The sequence below is a fragment of the Salvelinus alpinus genome, chromosome 37, assembly GCF_045679555.1.
Source record: "Salvelinus alpinus chromosome 37, SLU_Salpinus.1, whole genome shotgun sequence".
Taxonomy (NCBI): domain Eukaryota; kingdom Metazoa; phylum Chordata; class Actinopteri; order Salmoniformes; family Salmonidae; genus Salvelinus; species Salvelinus alpinus.
The window spans coordinates 8,744,374-8,767,691 of record NC_092122.1 but is presented as its reverse complement, the minus strand read 5'-3'; the positions used below and the strand labels follow the sequence as shown (position 1 = coordinate 8,767,691).

Below are 23,318 nucleotides of genomic sequence, written 5' to 3'. Positions count from 1 at the left end.
GCATTCATCATGGAACCAAATATGATCTTATTAGACTCTATATTGTAAGCTTTGTACGTCTTGTCCCCAGTGCAAGCTCAAAATATGATGTCCCTAAAGCCAGTATTAGACATGGTTATGGTAGACAGGCATTCATTTTGCGGGACATGATGTTGCCTGTCATTACTTCATAAGCCTCGATCACATGAAGCCAATTCTAGTGTAGCCAACTGTTGGACTATCTTGAAATTCCTATTTTATTTGAGTGTGGTCAGTGCCACTGGGCTCTGTTCTGAGACTTGGTTTCCAGAAAGACATCAGAACTACTGAGAGACATGATTGTTAATTGTAATGTGTTGGATGCATTGATTCTGTGGGGCTTGCTGGTTCTATGGGATTTAATGTGGTGTGTCATTTCCTCTGGAGCTTATATGCACAATGATGGGTAACCAGGCTGTCTAGTATCTGATCTCTACTTCCCAGAAACAGTGTTTGTTTCCTTGTAAGAGAGTGGTCATGGAAGCCAACTAGATCATTTGGGGTGTGAGGTTGGCATAGCTGTGAAATCTCTTGTCCTAGGCTACTGTAGGACAAGTCTCTGTCACAGACAGTAGGAGATGCTTAAAGCTGACACGTTGCACATTGAGAAAGACAAGATTTGGAAAGAGATATAGAGTTTTGTAACATAGCATGGTTTGGTTTAGGCTGTGAATATTTCCCTCATTGGTGTCATATTCCATTTTAACTAACGTCTAACCATTTATCTTTTTCTCTTGATTACAACTACCCATTACCCTTTCCTCTTGATTCTCTTTACCTCCTCTCCCCCTCCATCCTCTCATCATCTCTACCCCCCCTTCCAGGTACCAGTCTCCTTCAGGAGGTGGTGTATCTGGTGAGTCAGGGGGCGGACCCAGATGAGATTGGTCTGATGAACATCGATGAGCAGCTTCCTGTTCTGGAGTACCCTCAGCCTGGGCTAGACATCATACAGGTAGGCCTACAGTACTGAGTATTACTACTGTTTTGTAGTACCCTCAGTCTGGCCTAGACATCATACAGGTAGGCCTACAGTACTGAGTATTACTACTGTTTTGTAGTACCCTCAGTCTGGCCTAGACATCATACAGGTAGGCCTACAGTACTGAGTATTACTACTGTTTTGTAGTACCCTCAGTCTGGCCTAGACATCATACAGGTAGACCTACAGTAGTGAGTATTACTACTGTTCTGTAGTATCCTCAGCCTGGACTAGACATCATACAGGTATGCCTACAGTACTGAGTATTACTACTGTTCTGTAGTATCCTCAGTCTGGCCTAGACATCATACAGGTAGGCCTACAGTACTGAGTATTACTACTGTTCTGTAGTACCCTCAGTCTGGACTAGACATCATACAGGTAGGCCCACAGTACTGAGTATTACTACTGTTCTGTAATACCCTCAGCCTGGCCTAGACATCATACAGGTAGGCCTACAGTACTAAGTATTACTACTGTTCTGTAGTACCCTCAGCCTGGGCTAGACATCATACAGGTAGGCCTACAGTACCGAGTATTACTACTGTTCTGTAGTATCCTCAGTCTGGTCTAGACATCATACAGGTAGGCCTACAGTACTGTGTATTACTACTGTTCTGTAGTACCCTCAGTCTGGTCTAGACATCATACAGGTAGGCCTACAGTACCGAGTATTACTACTGTTCTGTAGTATCCTCAGTCTGGACTAGACATCATACAGGTAGGCCTACAGTACTGAGTATTACTACGTCCTGTTCCTGAATTTTTTTCTTGCCTCTATTGTCACTCCAATCCTGTAGAGCTGATTCAGCCAACTAATAACAAAAATAAGAAATGTTTTTTTTACAGCATTGCTTCATCTGGTTTTTACCTGGTATTGCATGTAGTAATAAGTACTTTGTAGCTTGCTATGCTACTTTTTTCAAAGAAAATAAAAAAACCTTAGTAGCAGACTAGAATAAACAACAATCATCCCATTTGCCCAAGGGAGCAAAGACAGCAAGATCTTTGTTGTATCATACAATATGTGTAATGTATTACCAGTAAAAAACATTAGTTAATTATATTAGACATAGGCCAGCTGGCTATTCAGAACATTGTATAATTAGGTTGATATACAGTACCAGTCAAAAGTTTAAACCTACCTACTCATTCAAGGTTTTTTCTTTATTTTACCATTTTCTACATTATATAATAACAGTGAAGACATCAACACTATGAAATAACATATATGGAACCATGTAGTAACCAAAAAAGTGTTAAACAAATCAAAATATATTTAATATTTGAGATTCTTCAAAGTAGCCACCATTTGCCTTGATGACAGCTTTGCACACTCTTGGCATTCTCTCAACCAGCTTCATGAGGAACACTTTTCCAACAGTCTTGAAGGAGTTTCCACATATGCTAAGCACTTGATGGCTGATTTTCCTTCACTCTGCAGTCCAACTCATCCCAAACCATCTCAATTGGATTGAGGTTGGGTGATTGTGGAGGCCAGGTCATCTGATGCAGCACTCATCACTCTCATTCTTGGTCAAATAGCCCTTACTCAGCATGGAGGAGTGTTGGGTCATTGTCGTGTTGAAAAACAAATTATAGTCCCACTAAGCGCGAACCAGATGGGATGACGTATCAATGAAGAATGCTGTGGTAGCCATTCTGGTTAAGTGTGCCTTGAATTCTAAATAAATCACAACAACTACTCATTTACATTTTAGTCATTTAACAGACGCTCTTATCCATAGTGATTAGGGTTAAATGCCTTGCTCAAGGCTACAGCCAGATTTTCCACCTAGTCGTCTCAGGGATTCAAACCAGTGACCTTTCAGTTACTGGCCCAACGCTCTTAACCGCTAGGCTACGGCTAGAAACATTAAATTAGAAAAACATTGTGATATGACATTTTGGCTATATCACCCTACACACAACTCATCTCTCTAATAATAATAATGCTTGGGTATTATATAGCGTTTTTAAAAAATGATCTTATTAGACTATATTGTAAGGTTTGTACTAGCACTAAAACTGCACTCAATGAGCTGTATACCGCAATAAGCAAACAGGAAAACGCTCATCCAGAGGCGGTGCTCCTGGTGGCCGGGGACTTTAATGCAGGGAAGCTTAAATCAGTTTTACATCATTTCTATCAGCATGGTAAATGTGCAACCAGAAGGAAAAAAACTAGACCACCTTTACTCCACACACAGACGCGTACGAAGCTCTCCCTCACCCTCCACTTGGCAAGTCTGACCATAATTCTATCCTCCTGATTCCTGCTTACAAGCAAAAATTAAAGCAGGATGCACCAGTGACTCGGTCTAAAAAAAAAGTGGTCAGCTGAAGCAGATGCTAAACTACAGGACTGTTTTGCTAGCACAGACTGGAATATGTTCCGGGATTCCTCCGATGGCATTGAGGAGTACACCACATCTGTCACTGGCTTTATCAATAAGTGCATCGAGGACATCGTCCCCGCAGTGACTGTACCTACATACCCCAACCAGAAGCCATGGATTACAGGCCACATTCGCACTGAGCTAAAGGGTAGAGCTGCTGCTTTCAAGGAGCGGCAGCTTTCAAGGAATCTATAAGAATCCCTGGTATGCCCTCCGACGAACCATCAAACAGGCAAAGCGTCAATACAGGACTAAGATTGAATCGTACTACACCGGCTCCGATGCTCGTCGGATGTGGCAGGGCCTGCAAACTATTACAGACTACAAAGAGAAGCACAGCCGAGAGCTGCCCAGTGACATGAGCCTACCAGACAAGCTAAATAACTTCTATGCTCGCTTCGAGGGAAGTAACACTGAAACAAGCATGAGCGCATCAGCTGTTCCAGACGACTGTGTGATCACGCTCTCCACAGCCAATGTGAGTAAGGCCTTTAAACAGATCAGCATTCACAAGGCCGCTGGGCCAGACGGATTACCAGGACGTGTACTATCAGCATGCGCAGACCAACTGGCAAGTGCTTCACTGACATTTTCAACCTCACCCTGTCTGAGTCCCGTAATACCAACATGTTTCAAGCAGACCACAATAGTCCTTGTGCCCAAAAACACTAAGCTTACCTGCCTAAATGATTACCGACCCGTAGCACTCACGTCTGTAGTCATGAAGTGCTTTGAAATGCTGGTCATGGCTCACATCAACACCATTATCCAAGAAACCCAAGACCCACTCCAATTTACATACCGCACCAACAGATCCACAGATGATGCAGGTTCTATTGCACTCCACACTGCACTTTCACACCTGGACAAAAGGAACACCTATGTGAGAATGCTGTTCATTGAATACAGTCGTCGTCGTCGTCCCCCCGGAACGCTGCTGCTACTTTCTGTTATATCTATGCATAGTCACTTTAACAACTCTACCTACATGTACATATTACCTCAATTACCTCAACACCGGTGGCCCCGCGTATTGACTCTGTACCGGTACCCCTGTATATAGCCCCGCTATTGTTATTTACTGCTGCTCTTTAATCATTTGTTCTTAAAACTGCATTGTTGGTTAAGGGCTTGTAAGTAAGCATGTTACTGTTGCATTCGGCGAATGTGACAAATAAAATTTGATTTGATTTATTTAGGCTGCAATTTCTTATGCTGGTAACTCTAATGAACTTGTCCTCTGCAGCAGAGGTAACTCTGGGTCTTCCCTTCCTGTGGCGGTCCTCATGAGAGCCAGTTTCAGCATAGCACTTGAAGCTTTTTGCAACTGCACCTGAAGAAACTGACCTTCATGTCTTAAAGTAATGATGGACTGTCGTTTCTCTTTGTTTATTTGAGCTGTTCTTGCCATAATAAGAACTTGGTCTTTTACCAAATAGGGCTGTCTTCTGTATACCACCCCTACCTTGTCACAACACAACTGACTGGCTCAAATGCATTAAGAGGGAAAGAAATTCCACAAATGAACTTTTAACAAGGCACATTTGTTAATTGATATGCATTCGAGATGAGTACCTCTTGAAGCGTGTTGAGAGAATGCCAAGAGTGTGCAAAGCTGTCATCAAGGCAAAGGGTGGCTACTTTGAAGAATCTCAAATCTATATATTTATTTAACTAGGCAAGTCAGTTTAGAACAAATTCTTATTTACAATGACAACCTACCCCAGCCAAACCTGGGCCAATTGTGCACTGCCCAATCACAGCCAGATGTGATGCAGCCTAGTTTCAAACCAGGTACTGCAGTGACACCTCTTGCACCAAGATGCAGTGTCTTAGACCACTGCGCCACTCGGGAGCCCAACTTGATTACATTTTTGGTTACTACATGATTCCATATGTGTTATTTCATAGTTTTGATGTCTTCGCTATTATTCTACAATGTAGAAAATAGTAAAAATCAAGAAAAACCCTTGAATGAGTAAATGTGTCCAAACTTTTGACTGGTATTGTATGAGGGCTTATGTTGGTATTTAGCAATGTTCATGTTGAAGGTCATGTCTTTGCCCTGTTTCAAGTCTGATAAAACGCACCCCTTTTCATTGAACCTCAACACCTTAATCCAGATGTCAAAATGCATGATATGTCTCCTTAAGCCCCCATAAGCAATGGCAAAAAAATATTGTATTCTAACGTTCATAAAATATTTTGGTAACGTGCATTAAACAATTATTGTGTTTTATCCTGTGATTAAGTAGATACTCTCACAGGAACATATTTAAAGAGTACCCAATGCTTGGACTTATATCAAGTAAAATAATCACAAATATTAGATATGCAGGCAGCACTGCAGGCAAACACGAGAGATTAGAATGTCATGTGTAATCTGAAACCTACAGTAATCTTGCTCTGTAAACAACTTTGTTTAGTCAACATGTAATACAACAAGATAACCTATGTAAAACATACGGGGTCTGTAAAATGTATATAGGTTCAGAAATGTTGTGAAATAGCACAGTTACAAATAGAAATCAAACTGGATGGACATCAGAAATAGAGGAAGGACTAAAAACAAACAAAATATAACTATTGTAAAATAGATTGTGTCTGTAAAATGTGTATAATATGTATAAACTGAAAGTAGAAGCCTAAGTGTTATTGTTTATTAGTTTACTCCAATTGGGGGAGGGGTGGTAGAGTTTGCGGGGAATAATAAAGGTATATTCTTTAAAAAAGTGTGTATATGTATGTACGTACAGTATACATGTATGTATGTATGTATGTATGTATGTATGTATGTATGTATGTATGTATGTATGTATGTATGTATGTATGTATGTATGTTTCTGTATATATACATATATATATGGGTATGTATGTTTATGTACTGTATGTATGTATGTATGTATATGTATGTATATACATTTACCCCCCAAAATATATGGGTGATTAGAAATGATGCAGACAATTACATTGATGGAAGCAACAATCTATCCCCAATATTAAAGCTGATCCACCCCTTAAATAAAAAATGTAATAAAAAAAGACCCCAATTTTTTTTTAATTAAAAATTTTATTAAAAATGTTTATAGACATCTTGCTGTTGTGCCAGATTGCATATCTCGCTTCTCCAGTCACATGGAGTAAGTACACTTCCCGAAACATGCTCACTAAATGCGGCAACCCTTTTTCTCTTCTCATACTTCGACTTTATACATCAAAACATCCCGAAGGCTTAAAGCCTAACCAGAGGAGGCTGGTGGGATGAGCTATAGGAGGATGGGCTCATTGTAATGGCTGGAATTGAATAAATGGAATGGTATCTAACAAATGGAAACCACATGTTTGACTCCGTTCCATTCATTTCATTCCAGCCATTACAATGAGCCCATCCTCCTATAGCTCCTCCCACCAGTCTCCACTCAATCTAACTCCACTTACACTTAATCACAGTAAAACAATTATTTACACTCTATCAGTATATATGGCTAATTAAGCAGCCCATATATAGCGCAGCACTTGTAGACGAGCACAGGAAAGCAGTGCCAGAGATGAAAGGGGAAACTAGTGATCATCAAACCTGAGTTAATAGGTAGACCATCTTTGGTATGTGCAGCTCGCCCTGCTACCTCTGACAGTCAAACAAACGGTGAGATTGAGAGTTTTTTCATGACTGAAACTTTTACAAGCGAATGTTACAGGCGGCTCGACTTTCTGCAGCAGTTGAGGGGAGGCGTGTGTGTGTGCTTTGCAGAAGACCAAAACTAACAAGAATTACCAGTCATTCACAACCAGGCCAGTGTCTCCTCCATGCACATCCAATTGGGTGATAAGTCAGATAAAAAAAGCTAGTTAACTCCCATTGAGTTATTATGTATTGAGTTCCATGTGTTGATTGCCTCTGGTCACTAAAATATAGACACTCATTTTTCTAATTTTTTCTAAGAGGACAGGCCACATGATGTTGATGCAAGGGGCTAGCTGAGGTTTGAGTTTGTGTGTGTGTCTGTTGTCTCTCTGTCTGTGTACGCACGTCTGTTTGTGTGCATGTGCCTAGGAGTGTGTGGGTGCGTGTGTGAATGTGACCGAGCGACTGTGTGTATGTGACAGTGTCTGCTGATAAGTATTAACCCCTATAGCCCGGAGGATGTGTTTCACCATCTGTATTTCTACACCCGTTCATTTGTAACATGAGTGGCAATGGTGAAACAGCTTCCCCCTCTGTTCCTAATTGAATAGAAGGAAGGTCATTGTCTGGTTAAAGACTTCAGTCATGAGAACATCTTGTCCAAGAGAGTCTCTGGTTAATGACCAGTCATTAGAACATCTTGTCCAAGAGAGCCTCTGGTTAATGACCAGTCATTAGAACATCTTGTCCAAGAGAGCCTCTGGTTAATGACCAGTCATTAGAACATCTTGTCCAAGAGAGTCTCTGGTTAATGACCAGTCATTAGAACATCTTGTCCAAGAGAGCCTCTGGTTAATGACCAGTCATTAGAGCATCTTGTCCAATAGATTCTCTGGTTAATGACCAGTCATTAGAGCATCTTGTCCAAGAGAGCCTCTGGTTAATGACCAGTCATTAGAACATCTTGTCCAAGAGAGTCTCTGGTTAATGACCAGTCATTAGAACATCTTGTCCAAGAGAGCCTCTGGTTAATGACCAGTCATTAGAGCATCTTGTCCAATAGATTCTCTGGTTAATGACCAGTCATTAGAGCATCTTGTCCAAGAGAGCCTCTGGTTAATGACCAGTCATTAGAACATCTTGTCCAAGAGAGTCTCTGGTTAATGACCAGTCATTAGAGCATCTTGTCCAAGAGAGCCTCTGGTTAATGACCAGTCATTAGAGCATCTTGTCCAAGAGAGCCTCTGGTTAATGACCAGTCATTAGAACATCTTGTCCAAGAGAGTCTCTGGTTAATGACCAGTCATTAGAGCATCTTGTCCAAGAGAGCCTCTGGTTAATGACCAGTCATTAGAACATCTTGTCCAAGAGAGTCTCTGGTTAATGACCAGTCATTAGAACATCTTGTCCAAGAGAGTCTCTGGTTAATGACCAGTCATTAGAGCATCTTGTCCAAGAGAGCCTCTGGTTAATGACCAGTCATTAGAGCATCTTGTCCAAGAGAGCCTCTGGTTAATGACCAGTCATTAGAACATCTTGTCCAAGAGAGTCTCTGGTTAATGACCAGTCATTAGAGCATCTTGTCCAAGAGAGCCTCTGGTTAATGACCAGTCATTAGAACATCTTGTCCAAGAGAGTCTCTGGTTAATGACCAGTCATTAGAACATCTTGTCCAAGAGAGCCTCTGGTTAATGACCAGTCATTAGAGCATCTTGTCCAATAGATTATCTGGTTAATGACCAGTCATTAGAGCATCTTGTCCAAGAGAGCCTCTGGTTAATGACCAGTCATTAGAACATCTTGTCCAAGAGAGTCTCTGGTTAATGACCAGTCATTAGAGCATCTTGTCCAAGAGAGCCTCTGGTTAATGACCAGTCATTAGAGCATCTTGTCCAAGAGAGCCTCTGGTTAATGACCAGTCATTAGAACATCTTGTCCAAGAGAGTCTCTGGTTAATGACCAGTCATTAGAGCATCTTGTCCAAGAGAGCCTCTGGTTAATGACCAGTCATTAGAACATCTTGTCCAAGAGAGTCTCTGGTTAATGACCAGTCATTAGAACATCTTGTCCAAGAGAGCCTCTGGTTAATGACCAGTCATTAGAACATCTTGTCCAAGAGAGTCTCTGGTTAATGACCAGTCATTAGAACATCTTGTCCAAGAGAGCCTCTGGTTAATGACCAGTCATTAGAGCATCTTGTCCAAGAGAGCCTCTGGTTAATGACCAGTCATTAGAACATCTTGTCCAAGAGAGTCTCTGGTTAATGACCAGTCATTAGAACATCTTGTCCAAGAGAGCCTCTGGTTAATGACCAGTCATTAGAACATCTTGTCCAAGAGAGTCTCTGGTTAATGACCAGTCATTAGAACATCTTGTCCAAGAGAGCCTCTGGTTAATGACCAGTCATTAGAACATCTTGTCCAAGAGATTCTCTGGTTAATGACCAGTCATTAGAACATCTTGTCCAAGAGATTCTCTGGTTAATGACCAGTCATTAGAACATCTTTATCTGATGTACATAGCACAATTATTTTAATTCCGTCATTGAGATATATTATGATTAGTATTGCATGGATTCTACAGGCTGAGGAAACTTCCCTCTCTCTACTGTAGATCAAGTGGTGTTTGAGACAAATGTGTGTTGAAGTTTGTATGCTAAGTGTACAACTTTTCCAGGCTAAAATCTTGAGTTGATGTTTTTAATGTTCTGTTCTCGGTATTCATCAAGTGTAGAAGAAGGGGGCCATGCAACAAGTAGACTGGTGAGAGTGCTGCACCTGGGACCCAAACTCACCCATGATGTACCAGACGGCACTTCTTCCTCGGCTGAGAGAAAAAAAGTGTGTATTAGTATTGTATTTATTAGGGATCCCCATTAGTTCCTGCCAAGGCAGCAGCTACTCTTCCTGGGTCCATTAACACATTAAGGCACTTACATTACACATAAAACGAAAGATAAAACAGTAATATAACATAACATTCCTACACCACTATATATCTACAATACAAAATGTATAATACCACCATACAACAATATTACAGTGTGCGTGTACTAGTGTGTGTGCGTCAGTGGAGGCTACTGAGGGGAGGACGGCTCATTATATTGGCTGGAATAGAGCAAATGGAATGGCATCAAACACATGGAAACCATGTGTTTGATGTACAGTGCATTCGGAAAGTATTCAGACCCCTTGACTTTTTCCACATTTTGTTACATTACAGCCTTATTCTAAAATTGATTTAATATTTTTTTTCCTCATCAATCTACACACAATACCCCATAATGACAATTTAATTTAAAAAAATATATATTTCAGAATAAAGCTGTAACAACAAAATGTGGAAAAAGTCAAGGGGTCTGAATACATTCCGAATTCACTGTATTTGATATCATTCCACTGATTCCACTCCAGCCATTACCACGAGCCCCTCCTCCCAAATTAAGGTGTCACCAACCTCCTGTGGTGTGCGTACGTGTGTGTGTCGCTTCACAGTCCCTGCTGTTCCATAGATGTATTTTTATCTGTTTTTTAAACCTGATTCTACAGCGAGCATCAGTTACCTGATGTGGAATAGAGTTGCATGTAGTCATGGCTCTATGTAGTACTGTGCGCCTCCTATTGTCTGTTCTGGACTTGGGGATTGTCAAGAGACCTCTGTTGGCATGTCTTGTGGGGTATGCAATGGTGTCCGAGCTGTGTGCTAGTAGTTTAAACAGACAGCTCTGTGCATTCAGCATGTCAACACTTCTTACAAAAACAAGTGGTGATGAAGTCAATTTCTCCTCCACTTTGAGCCATGAGAGATTGACATGCATATCATCAATGTTAGCCCTCCGTGTACATTTAAGGGCGAGCCGTGCTGCCCTGTTCTGAGCTAATTGTAATTGTCCTTAGTCCCTCTTTGTGGCACCTGACCACACGACTGAACAGTAGTCCAGGTGCGACAAAACTAGGCCCTGTAGGACCTGACTTGTTGATAGTGCTGTTAAGAAGGCAGAGCAGTGCTTTATTATGGACAGACTTCTCCCCATCTTAGCTACTGTTGTATCAATTTGTTTTGACCATGACAGTTTACAATCCAGGGTTACTCCAAGCAGTTTAGTCACCTCAACTTGCTCAATTTCCACATGATTAATTACAATATTTAGTTATGGTTTAGGGTTTAATGAATTATTTGTCCTTTCCACCCATTCGGAAACTAACTGCAGTTCTTTGTTAAATGTTGCAGTCATTTCAGTCGCTGAAGTGTATATTGTTGAGTCATCCTTTTACTAATGCATGTCGTTAGTAAAGATTGAAAAAAAGTAAGGGGCTTAGACAGCTGCCCTAGGGAATTCCTTATTCTACCTGAATTATGCTGGAGAGAAAACCCTCTGCGTTTTGTTAGACAGGTAACTCTTTATCCACAATATCGTAGGGGGTGTAAAGGAGGCTTTACTATTCTTAGGTAGCAGAATGACTTTTGCTTCCTTCCAGGCCTGAGGGCACACTCTCTAGTAGGCTTAAATTCAAGATATGGCAAATAAGAGTGGCAGTATTGTCTGCTATTATCCTCAATAAATTTCCATCCAAGTTGTCAGACCCCGCTGGCTTGTCATTGTTTATAAGACAATCATTTGTATGTGTGAGTGAGTGAATGTACTCGTACACCCTTGGCAAGCTGGTAGGTCTGGTTGTACTTCCACATTCGTTCACCAGCTCCACAACGTCTGTGTCAGGGGCCTCTCTATGGAAGTCAACACTCATGAGGAAAGCCATCCTGGGCAGGAGTCTGGGGATCTGGGGTGGCAGGTAGCCTAGTGGTCAGAGCATTGGACTTGTAACCAAAAGGTTGGCTGATCAAATCCCTGAGCTGACAAGGTAAAAATATGTTGTTCTTCCCATGAACAAGACAGTTAACCCACTGTTTCTATGCTGTCATTGAAAATAAGAATTTGTTCTTTAACTGACTTGCCTAGTTAAATAAATAAAAATCTGCTCTATGTCCATGCATAGTCAACCAGGTAGGGAGATGGAAGAGAAAGTGATTAGAAGGCAGGACAGATGAAGAATAGAAGAGATGAAATTGGGAGGTGAAATTGGGGTGGCAGGTAACCTAGTGGTTAGAGCGTTGGACTAGTAACTGAAAGGTTGCAAGATCAAACTGACAAGGTAAAAATCTGTTCTGCCCCTGAACAAGGCAGTTAACCCACTTTGGGGGTTTTATTGAAAATAAGAATTTGTTCTTAACTGACTTGTCTAGTTAAATAAAGTTTTTTTTAAAATGCTGGGATGTGTAAGAATTTTTAAGTATAAAAAAACTGTACCGACTTCATACAATCCTTTCCATAGTTTTACACCTAGGCCTACTTATAAAAACATTCTGTGCTCTTGAAATGCTCAACTGCATATCTCTATGAAGAAGAGAGGTGGTAGGTGAAGTGTGTTGGTGACTTGTCTGAGATCCAACAGGTGGTTATTTATGACTACAGCGCCCTCACCTGGTGGGGTCTGAGGCTTGCATGCCAGGCCCTCTTGTCACAATCACTCGTTTGTACCTCTCTACTGTACACCAGGATTAGCATTCTCTCTTGATCTCCTTCTTTATCGTCCTGTTGTACCTGCAATGATGCCGAACACGTCCCCTGCATCGTGCACCTAAAGCAAGGGCAGATCTAGGTAGGCTAGCCAGATAATAAGAACATGACCCAAAAAAAAACGATTGAACGCAACTGCATGCACAGAACGATAACTTTAAAATTACGTTAAACCAACTGTAAAATATGCAAACCATTCAGAAAGGCATTCGATCTGATACTGAGCTGTAGCTAATATTATCTGGCCATAGCCATTACGCTACCAACCCCACTGATACATTTGTAGTACAAGTTCTTCCAATACTGCGGTGGGATTATTGACGACTGGAGTGCAAAGAGGGAATGGTACTGAAATGTCCATCCTAGCCATTCATAACATTTGTGTTTGATTCACTGAGGGACGTAGCTGTGGGAAGTAGGGGTGCTACAGCACCACCCTGAAAAATAGGAGTGAAACATATCTTCTTCTACTACTTCTATAAACTGGCAAACAAACTGAAAGGGTGCACACTGCCACCTAGAGTGTGTTGTTTGAACAGGTTGGCGATTTACTGCCACCTGCAATTATGGAACGTTTCCTTAAATATAATTAATTGGCTGATCCCTCCTAGTGACCTGGATGGAATTATGTGATCATTCCTTAACCCATAGGAAATCCCACCCAGTTGACTACCTAAAATGGTGAAAGTCCTCAATGGCGCTGGCCATGCTGAAACAGGCTTTTGGGCACTAGAGTCCTCTATCTATCTCTATGGAATGAACAGAGGCTGAATACCAAATCACCCCCTTCACCTCGCCCCTCGCCATTTGCACAAGTTTCCCAAAGCCGAGGGAGTGAATTATAGAGGGTGTACTGTAGGTAGGGGCTATAGAGCCCCTCCGGTGATTCATGGGTAACTGCATACTTCATGTAACTGTCAATAAAAGCCTTTGACACTTATGAAATGCTTGTAATTATTCTTCAGTGTTCCATAATAACATCTGACAAAAATATCTAAAGACACTGAAGCAGCAAACTTTGTGAAAATGTATATTTGTGTCATTCTCAAAACTTTTGGCCACGACTGTAGACTTGTCTGTATAATGAAAAACGTCACGATGTAAACGAGGCATAACATAAACCATGTAGCCTATACACCCCTTTCTGTGTTTGCACATTGAAGCAAAAAAAAGCCTATATTTGCATGTTGCTTATGAGTGCATTTCACACTACTTTTGGATTATAATTTGACTAAGGCTTTTATGAATGTCCTGCACAATATAATGTGTGTATCATCATCGCAAATCAACTGCATTATACTTTTAAAAAACACTTCAACCAGTAAAATGTATCTTTGGCTAGCTTTTGCTACAGCCCATGTCAATGAGCGTTAGCATTCTAGCTAACGACTGCTGCATCCAAAATAGTTATTTTGCTAAGATCACAACAAAATATAATCTTAGTGACTGTTAAAGCAAGAATCAAAACATCATTGTAAGCGTATGAGACCGCAAAAAAAAAGTGATTTTGTTTAGAAGTAATATAAATGTAAATCTAGGCTATGTTGAATGGGCATCTCTGCGTGGCGTCAGTGTCGTGTACTGGAAAAGGGTCTATAGTCTATGGTGGAAAGCGTATTATGGCCTTTTCTGTAGCCTACAGGCTGGAGATTAAATTTATGACAATTTCACGAGCCAGATACTTTTTACATCATGCACATTTCTCCGATCAAATAGCCTAACCTAAATGGGGCCCAATCAAATAAAAAATGCACTTAAATGTGGCATGTTAACAAACATAATAGCATAAATACAGGACAGATCAAAGTAAAATGGACAATATGGAATGGAAAATTAGGCTACTCACAACTGCTGTCCAGGAGTTTTACCCCTTGGGCTTAAATTGTCATGATAATCAATGGTTTCAAGTTTGTATCTGTACATTTTTGGATTATGATCATAATGAAAAATTAAATACTTCTCAATTTCCAGCTGTGTAAACACATTGATTCTCATTGCAAATAGGCCCAGGATAGCTGATATTCAGAGCTTAAATAGCCAAAATGATTAGTCACAGGAATCAGGATTAATAAAGCCAATGCAAGCCTGTTTTATAAATGGTGGGCCTACAATATGAATGGGCATTCACAACATTCCATTGTCGCCGACATGGTAGGCTACACCCCAGTAAGCATGGGCCGAAGCAGATGTCTTGTTTTGGTCCTTTTATGTGAGGTCCGGAACGCCTTGATTTCAACATCTACAAACCAGACCAAATCTGAACCAATCATAGACATCTATGTTTCACAAGTTTGAACAGCACAGCAGTGTACAGTACATTAGAGTACAGTAAATGGTAGTTCAGTACAGTAGAGTACAACAGTACAAGTATAATGTACTGTATTGTACCCTACTTTACTCTATTGAACTCTACTCAAGACATCTTTTCAACTTTAATTCAGAACCGAAAATTAACCTAACTTCAACATCTGGGAAAATACATATTTTGGATGTGTACAAAACAGGAACACCTTCCTAATACTGCGGCAGGTAGGTAGTCTAGTGGTTGGAGAGTTGGACTAGTAACCGAAAGGTTGGAAGATCAAATCCTGAGCTGATCAAGGTAAAAATCTGTTGTTCTGCCCCTGAACAAGGCAGTTAACCCACTGTTCCTAAGCCGCCATTAAAAATAAGAATTTGTTCTTAATTAACTGACTTGCCTAGTCAAATAAAACTGCACCCTTTTTGCCCTCAGAACAGCCTCAATTCGTCGGCATGGACTATACAAGGAGTCGAAAGCATTCCGCATGGATGCTGGCACATGTTGACTCCAATGCTTCCCACAGTTGTGTCAATTTGGCTCAATGTCCTTTAGGTAGTGGACTATTCTTTAAACACGGGAAACTGTTGAGATTGAAAAACCCTGTCCAAAGGCACTTAAATATTTTGTCTTGCCCATTCATCCTCTGAATGGCACACATACACAATCCATGTCTCAATTATCTGAAGGCTTAGAAATCATTCTTTAACCTGTCTCCTCCCCTTCATCTACACTGATTGAAGTGGATTTAAGTGACATCAATAAGGGATCATAGCGTTCACCTGGTCAGTCTGTCATGGAAAGGGTATGTTTTGTGCACTCAGTGTACAGTATGTACCCAACATTGAAAACACTTAGGGGAGAGTTGGGTAAGTTGAGCCATTTTTTACATTCAGCCATCACTCTGTCAAGGGAAATGTAGTATTTTTTCTAACAAAGATACAGTATCTACATATATTTCAGGATGTTGTATCCCTGGAAATAATCAGAATATGTAAACATTAAAGTTTTTAAAATATAGCTTGTCCAAAAAAGTGGTTTGCACAACTTACCCTGGGTATGGGGTTAAGCCATCTACACATTTCTGTACTGAATTAAAATATTACCACTACCTTTTTAAAACCTTGTCTATCTTTATTTCCCAAACACAATTCAGTACAATCACAATATATATTTTATCATCTTTTAACACAGGCTTAACGCCTAACAAACACTTTGTACTTAAAAAATGTTTTTAACATAGGCCAGGCCCTGTTTAAGCCTGGGAAGAAAACACTTACATTTGCTCAACCATTGTCTCAACTAACCCCATGGCCATTGGCTCAACTTACCCTAAGGCAAACATCTTCACTATATTAGCCCACACAGATACAAGGATGCACTTTCATGCTAGGTTTAGGATCTCGTATTGAAGCTTATTTAGACCCCAACTGATGAATAGAACAATCTTAAAATGATCTACGTAAGTTGGTTTAGATACAAGCATCATGAAACCTCGAACACAAATTCATTTGACTTGGTGAATTATTTTTATTACCTAACTTGCTTACCACTTTATCCATGTGGTTTCTTCCTTCAAACTCCATGAAATGATGGACTAGACCTCTAGGCTACCTGCCATCTTAGGCACAAGTAGGTAGAGGGTTTCACAGTGTTACAAATATACGAACAGTATGTGGCCTACTATAAATGGGGCAGCGTGGTAACTTAAATTTGACATTTGATTATGCCATATAAAAATTGTGAATCCTATGCACCTAAAGTTATTGTGCAAAAGCAATAGTCAACATTAAGAGAAGTTCTGAAAGGAACTTTCAAGAATATTGTGATTCAAATGTCTTGACATCACAGCAGTTCATAGTTCAGTTCAAGGGTCCTGTCTAATAGTAGTCAGGAAAACACACAGCCCATAGTCAAGGAAGTCAACAGTCCGTTAGGAATGAATGCTACATTTAAATGAACACACGTAGGTAGGTACTGTAGGTATGTAGGTACTGTAAGTAGGTAGTGATAACACGTTATCTGGTAAAACTAGACAAAGTGATTCATAAAATGTGCATTCCCCAAAAATTATTCACTGGCAGAGGTCTTTGGTGGGGAGCTGGTAAATTGTTTTCCAATGTGTACAATATAATAAAATATGATTGGTGGAGTGATCAAAAGACATGATTGAGTCTAACAGTTCTGGATCCCAAAGCTATTTGATCACATGACCATCTGTTGCCTATCCTAAACCACCTTTCAGTTCCTATACACTATAGACAGGCCCCGTGGGAGGGAACTTGAGCTGGTACATGTGGTTTCCATGTGTTTGATATGTTCCATTTATTCCATTCCAGACATTACAAAAATGCCCGTCCTCCTATAGCTCCTCCCACCAGTCTCCTCTGTCGCTCAAATAGGCTAATAACTGATTGATAGTGCTAGCTTGTGGTTTGCTGCAACCTACAGTATCAAACCACTACTTGTATTGTGGGTTGTGGGTTATTGTCTATGTTATGTTGCATGTTTGCACAGTGTTTATATAGCGGTCACGTTCGTCTTATTCATTTTGTTGTTTTTGTTTAAGTGTTCTTCATTAAACTTAGAAGAATGTATTCAAACCACGCTGTGCTTTGGTCCGCTTCTTACGACGATCGTGACAGAATAACCCACCAAAATAGGACCAAGCAGCGTGGTGACGGGCAGGAGCAGGAGAGGCAGCGATGTCAGGATTTCTGGACATGGGAGCAGAATCTGGACTATACAACTTGGGAAGAGATACAGGTGGGCGGTCGACCCAGGGAGAGTGCCGGAGCCCGCCTGGGATTCGCTGGAGCAGTGCAAGGAGGGCTACAGGAGAATGGAGTTGGCGAAACGAGCATGGCGGCGCGGTAGGAAGCCCGAGAGGCAGCCCCAAAAATTTCTTGGGGGGGGGGCAGGTAAGAGACCTGCACCAACTCCCCGTGCTTACCATGGAGAGAGAGAGCGTCGTACTGGTCAGGCACCGTGTTATGCGGTAGAACGCACGGTGTCTCCAGTACACGTGCTTAGCCCGGTGCGCTACATTCTAGCTCCCCGCATCTGCCGAGCTAGGGTGAGGATCCAGCCAGGGAAGATGGTGCCAGCCCTGCTCTCCAGACAGCCAGTGGGTCTCCTCGGGCCAGGATATCCTGCGCCGGCGTTGCGCACTGTGTCTCCCGTATGTCTGCACAGCCCAGTGCCTTCTGTGCCTGCGCCCCGCACGTGCCGAGCTAGAGTTACCATCCAGCCAGGACGGGTTGTGCAGGCCATTAGCTCGAGACCTCCAGTGCGTCTTCACGGTCCGGTCTATCCAGTACCACCAGTGCCAACACCACGCACCAGGCTTCCTGTGCGTCTCCAGAGCCCTGTAAGCCCTGTTCCTACTCCCCGCACTCGCCCAGTGGTGCGTGTCCCCAGCCCGGTACCACCAGTTCCGGCACCATGCACCAGGCCTAAAGTGCGCCTCGGCAAGCCTGAGCCGCCCGTCTGCCCAGCGCCGTCTGAGCCGCCCGTCTGCCCAGCGCCGTCTGAGCCGCCCGTCTACCCAGCGCCGTCTGAGCCGCCCGTCTGCCCAGCGCCGTCTGAGCCGCCCGTCTGCCCAGCGCCGTCTGAGCCGCCCGTCTCTCCTGAGCCGTCTGAGCCGCCCGCCAGTCAGGAGCCGCGAGAGACGCCCGCTAGTCAGGAGCCGCCAGAGCCGCCCGCCAGTCAGGAGCCGCCAGAGCCGCCCGCCAGTCAGGAGCCGCCCACCAGTCAGGAGCCGCCAGAGGCGCCCCTCAGTGGAGTGGGGTCATTTAGGAGGGTCGCCGTTCCTAGGAGGCCACGGAAGCGGGGATTGACTATGGTGGAGTGGAGGCCACGTCCAGCGCCAGAGCCGCCACCGCGGATAGATGCCCACCCAGACCCTCCCCTATAGGTTCAGGTTTTGCAGCCGGAGTCCGCACCTTGGGGGGGGGGGGGGGGGGTACTGTCACGCCCTGACCATAGTTTGCTTTGTATGTTTTGGTTGGTCAGGGTGTGATCTGTGTGGGCATTCTATGTTGTTTGTCTGGTTTGTATATTTCTATGGTGTTTGGCCTGATATGGTTCTCAGAGACAGGTGTTTTGCGTTGTCTCTGATTGGGAACCATATTTAGGTAGCCTGTTTTGTATTGTGGGTTGTGGGTTATTGTCTATGTTATGTTGCATGTTTGCACAGTGTTTATATAGCGGTCACGTTCGTCTTATTCGTTTTTTTGTTTAAGTGTTCTTCATTAAACTTAGAAGAATGTATTCAAACAACGCTGTGCTTTGGTCCGCTTCTTACGACGATCGTGACAATAGCTACAGTATGTCAAGGGGCAAAGCTCTACTGAAACCATTTAATGGCGTTTTGAAACCCTTTGACTTGGCTGTGCGAGTTAAATTTGTAATGGGGGGCGTGCGAGCTGAACATTCATGACATGGTCACCTCACTCAAAAGTAAAAAAATCAATAAAAAAAAGTCCTATTTTTTGGGTATACTTTATATTTGTCATCTCCATAATATTCAGCTCAACTGAGCTCCTGAGTGGCACAGCGGTCTAAGGCACTACATCTCAGTGGTTGAGGCATCACTACAGACACCCTGGTTCGAATCCAGGCTGTATCACAACTGGCAGTGATTGGGAGTCCCATAGGGTGGCGCACAATTGGCCAAGCGTCATCCGGGTTTGGCTGGTGCAGGCCGTCATTGTAAATAATAATTTGTTCTGAACTGACTTGCCTAGTTAAATAAAAAATAGCAACTATTTTACAATCAAAATATTAGATATGGCTTTAAGATGCGAAATGCGCTATTGCGAGTGCATAGGGTAGCAGGGCTACAACTGCAACAACAACAAAAGGACGTTACATTTACTTTTAGATGAATACATGGCTACTAGCAGTGGGTATTATATTTAGTATTAGTGATCTAGTGAATGTTTGAGTTTTCACTTTATCATGTGGTGTATAAGCCCCAAAATAAATTTGCCTATGATATTAGTGCACATAACGATTTAGGCAAATTCATCTCTACTGAACAAAAAATATCAGAAAATTCTGGAGCCCTATTTTAACAGTAAAATATAACAATAACCTATTGTCAACTCACAATTCATGACAATCACTGGATTAAGTTGCACATCAAAATACTGTATCTGGAATCATCAGTCCTCAACAATTCCTGTGGTGGATTGACTTGCCTATTTTGTTACAATGTCCACTAGGTGGCGGCCCTGTGCAGGACGTTCAAATTGATTGGGTTTAGTAAGAAACCTCAACCTATTAAATTGTATTTGTCACATGCTTCCAACAATGCAGAGATAAAAAATAAAAATAATAAAAAAAGAATAACACAAGGAATAAATACACAATGAGTAACGATAACTTGGCTATATACACAGGGTACCAGTACCGAGTTGATGTGCAGGGGTACGAGGTAATTGAGGTAGATATGTACATATAGGTAGGGATAAAATGACTAGACAACGGGAGAGATTAAACGGTAACAGCAGCGTGTGTGATAAGTCAAAAGAGATTAGTACGAAAAGGGTCAATGCAGATATTCCAGGTAGCTATTGATTTAATTAATTATTTAACTCTTTAGCAGACTTATAGCTTAGGGGTAGAAGCTGTTCAGGGTCCTGTTGGTTCCAGACTTATAGCTTAGGGGTAGAATCTGTTCAGGGTCCTGTTGGTTCCAGACTTATAGCTTAGGGGTAGAATCTGTTCAGGGTCCTGTTGGTTCCAGACTTATAGCTTAGGGGTAGAATCTGTTCAGGGTCCTGTTGGTTCCAGACTTATAGCTTAGGGGTAGAATCTGTTCAGGGTCCTGTTGGTTCCAGACTTATAGCTTAGGGGTAGAATCTGTTCAGGGTCCTGTTGGTTCCAGACTTATAGCTTAGGGGTAGAATCTGTTCAGGGTCCTGTTGGTTCCAGACTTAGTGCATCGGTACCTCTTGCCATGCGGGAGCAAAGAGAACGGTCAACGTCTTGGGTGGCTGGAGTCTCACAATTTTTAGGGCCTTCCTCTGACACTGCCTGGTATAGAGGTCCTGGATGGCAGGGAGCTCGGCCCCAGTGATGTACTGGGCCGTACGCATTACCCTCTGTAACACCTTGTGGTCGGATGCCAAGCAGCTACCATACCAAGCGGTGATGCAACCAGTCAAGATGCTCTCAAAGGTGCAGCTTTAGAATTTTTTTGAGGAATCTATTCAGGCTCCTGAGGGGGAAGACGCATCATGTCCTCTTCACGACTGTGTTGGTGTGATGTGGACCATGATCATTCCTTAGTGATGTGGACACCGAGGAACTTGAAGCTCTCGACCTGCTCCACTTCAGCCCCGTTGATGTGGATGGGGGCATGCTCAGCCCTCCCCTTCCTGTAGTCCACAATCGGCTGTTTTGTCTTGCTGACGTTGAGGGAGAGGTTGTTGTCCTGGCACCACACTGCCAGGTCTCTGACCTTCTCCCTATAGGCTATCTCATTGTCATCGGTGATCAGGTCTGCTACCACCGTCGTATCGTCGGCAAACTTAATGAGGGTGTTGGAGTCGTGCGCTGCCAGTCGTGGGTGAACAGGGAGTACACTAGGGGACTAAGCACGCACCCCTCAGGGGCCCCCGTGTTGAGGGCCAGCGTGGCGGATGTGTTGTTGCCTAACCTCACCACCTGGAATGGCCCGGCAGGAAGTCCAGGATCCAGTTGCAGAGGGAGGTGTTCAATCCCAGGGTCCTTAGTTTAGTGATGAGCTTGGAGGGCACTACGGTGTTGAACGCTGAGCTGTTGTCAATGAACAGCATTCTCACGTAGGTGTTCCTTTTGTCCAGGTGGGAAAGGGCAGTGTGGATTGTAATAGAGATTGCATAATCTGTGGATCTTTTGGGATCTTTTGGGGCGTTATGTGAATTGGAGTGGGTCTAGGGTGTCTGGGATGATGGTGTTTATGTAAGCCATGACTTTCAAAACATTTTATGGCTACCGATGTGAGTGCTGCTTTAGTAATTTAGACAGGTTACCTTGGCGTCCTTTGGCACAGGGACTATGGTGGTCTGCTTGAAACATATAGGCATTACAGATTGGATCAGGGAGAGGTTTAAAATGTCAGTGAAGACGCTTGCCAGCTGGTCAGCGCATGCTCTGAGTACGCATCCTGGTAATCCGTCTGGCCTTGTGAATGTTAACCTGTTTATAGGTCTTACTCACATCGGCCACGGAGAGCGTGATCTCACATTCAACCGGAACAGCTGGTACTCTCATGCATGGTTCAGTGTTGCTAGCCTCAAAGTGAGCATAGAAGCTATTTAGCTCCTCTGGTAGGCTCGCGTCACTGGACAGCTTGCGGATGGGTTTCCCTTTGTCAGCCATGATTGTTTGCAAGCCCTGCCACATGCGACGAGCGTCAGAGCCAGAGCAGTAAGATTCGATTTTGGTCCTGTATTGACGCTTTTCCTGTTTGATGGTTCGTCGGAGAGCATCCACATTAGTGTCCTGCTCCTTGAAAGCGGCAGTTCTAGCCTTTAGGCCAGTGCGGATGTTGCCTATAATTCCTGGCAACAATAAATATGTATGTACGGTCAATGTGGGGACGAAGTCATCGATGCGCTTATTATTGAAGCTGGTGACTGATGTGGGTAACTCCTCAATGCCATCGGATGAATCCTGGGACATATTCCAGTCTGTGCTAGCGAAACAGTGCTGTCCGCTTCATCAGACCACTTCCATATTTTGCCCGTCACTGGTACTTCCTGTTTGAGTTTTTGCTTGTAAGCAGGAATCAGGAGGATAGATTTATGGTCAGAATTGCCAAATGTAGGTCGAGGGAGAACTTTGTACGCGTCGCTGTATGTGGAGTAAAGGTGATCTAGAGGTTTTTGTCTCTAGTTGCACAGGTGACATGCTGGTAGAAATGAGGTAAAACGGATTTCAGTTTTCATGCATTAAAGTCACCGGCCAATAGGAGCATTTTCTTGTTTGCTTATAGCCCTATACAACTCGTTGAGTGTGGTCTTAGTGTCGCATCGGTAAATAGTATGGTCTACAGCTTATCGTGAGGTATTCCAACTCAGGCAAGCAGAACCTAGAGACTTTCTTAATATTAGAGATCGCACACCAGCTGTTGTTAACAAAGAGACACACACACCCCCTCCCCTAAGCGTCTCCGATGCCACCGTTCTGTCCAAATACATTTATATTTACCATGTCCTTGTTTGGCCACAACTGAGAAATATAGGATATTACATTTCTTCAGATCACGTTGATAGGATAGTCTCGAACAGAGCTCATTCAGTTTATTTTCCAGTGATTGCATGTTCGCCAACGGAGGGTAGATATTTGGTTGCTGTGGTGGGCTAATGAGGCTGCTGTATGCTAAAGGCTAGTTATGCTAAAGTATATTTTTGGGCTTTTTAAAA

General features: G+C 42.7%; 1 protein-coding gene across 1 annotated transcript in view; it reads left to right on the top strand.

Moving 5' to 3' along the window:
• Positions 1-18,138, top strand: part of LOC139565703 (sulfotransferase 4A1-like) — a 38,073-nt gene extending 19,935 nt beyond the window's left edge. Inside the window, exons 2-3 of the mRNA XM_071386209.1 lie at positions 843-973; positions 17,977-18,138. Of these exons, the coding sequence (XP_071242310.1) occupies positions 843-973; positions 17,977-18,138 (293 nt within the window). The remainder of the gene's footprint in view (positions 1-842; positions 974-17,976) is intronic.
• Positions 18,139-23,318: the final 5,180 nt, after the last annotated feature.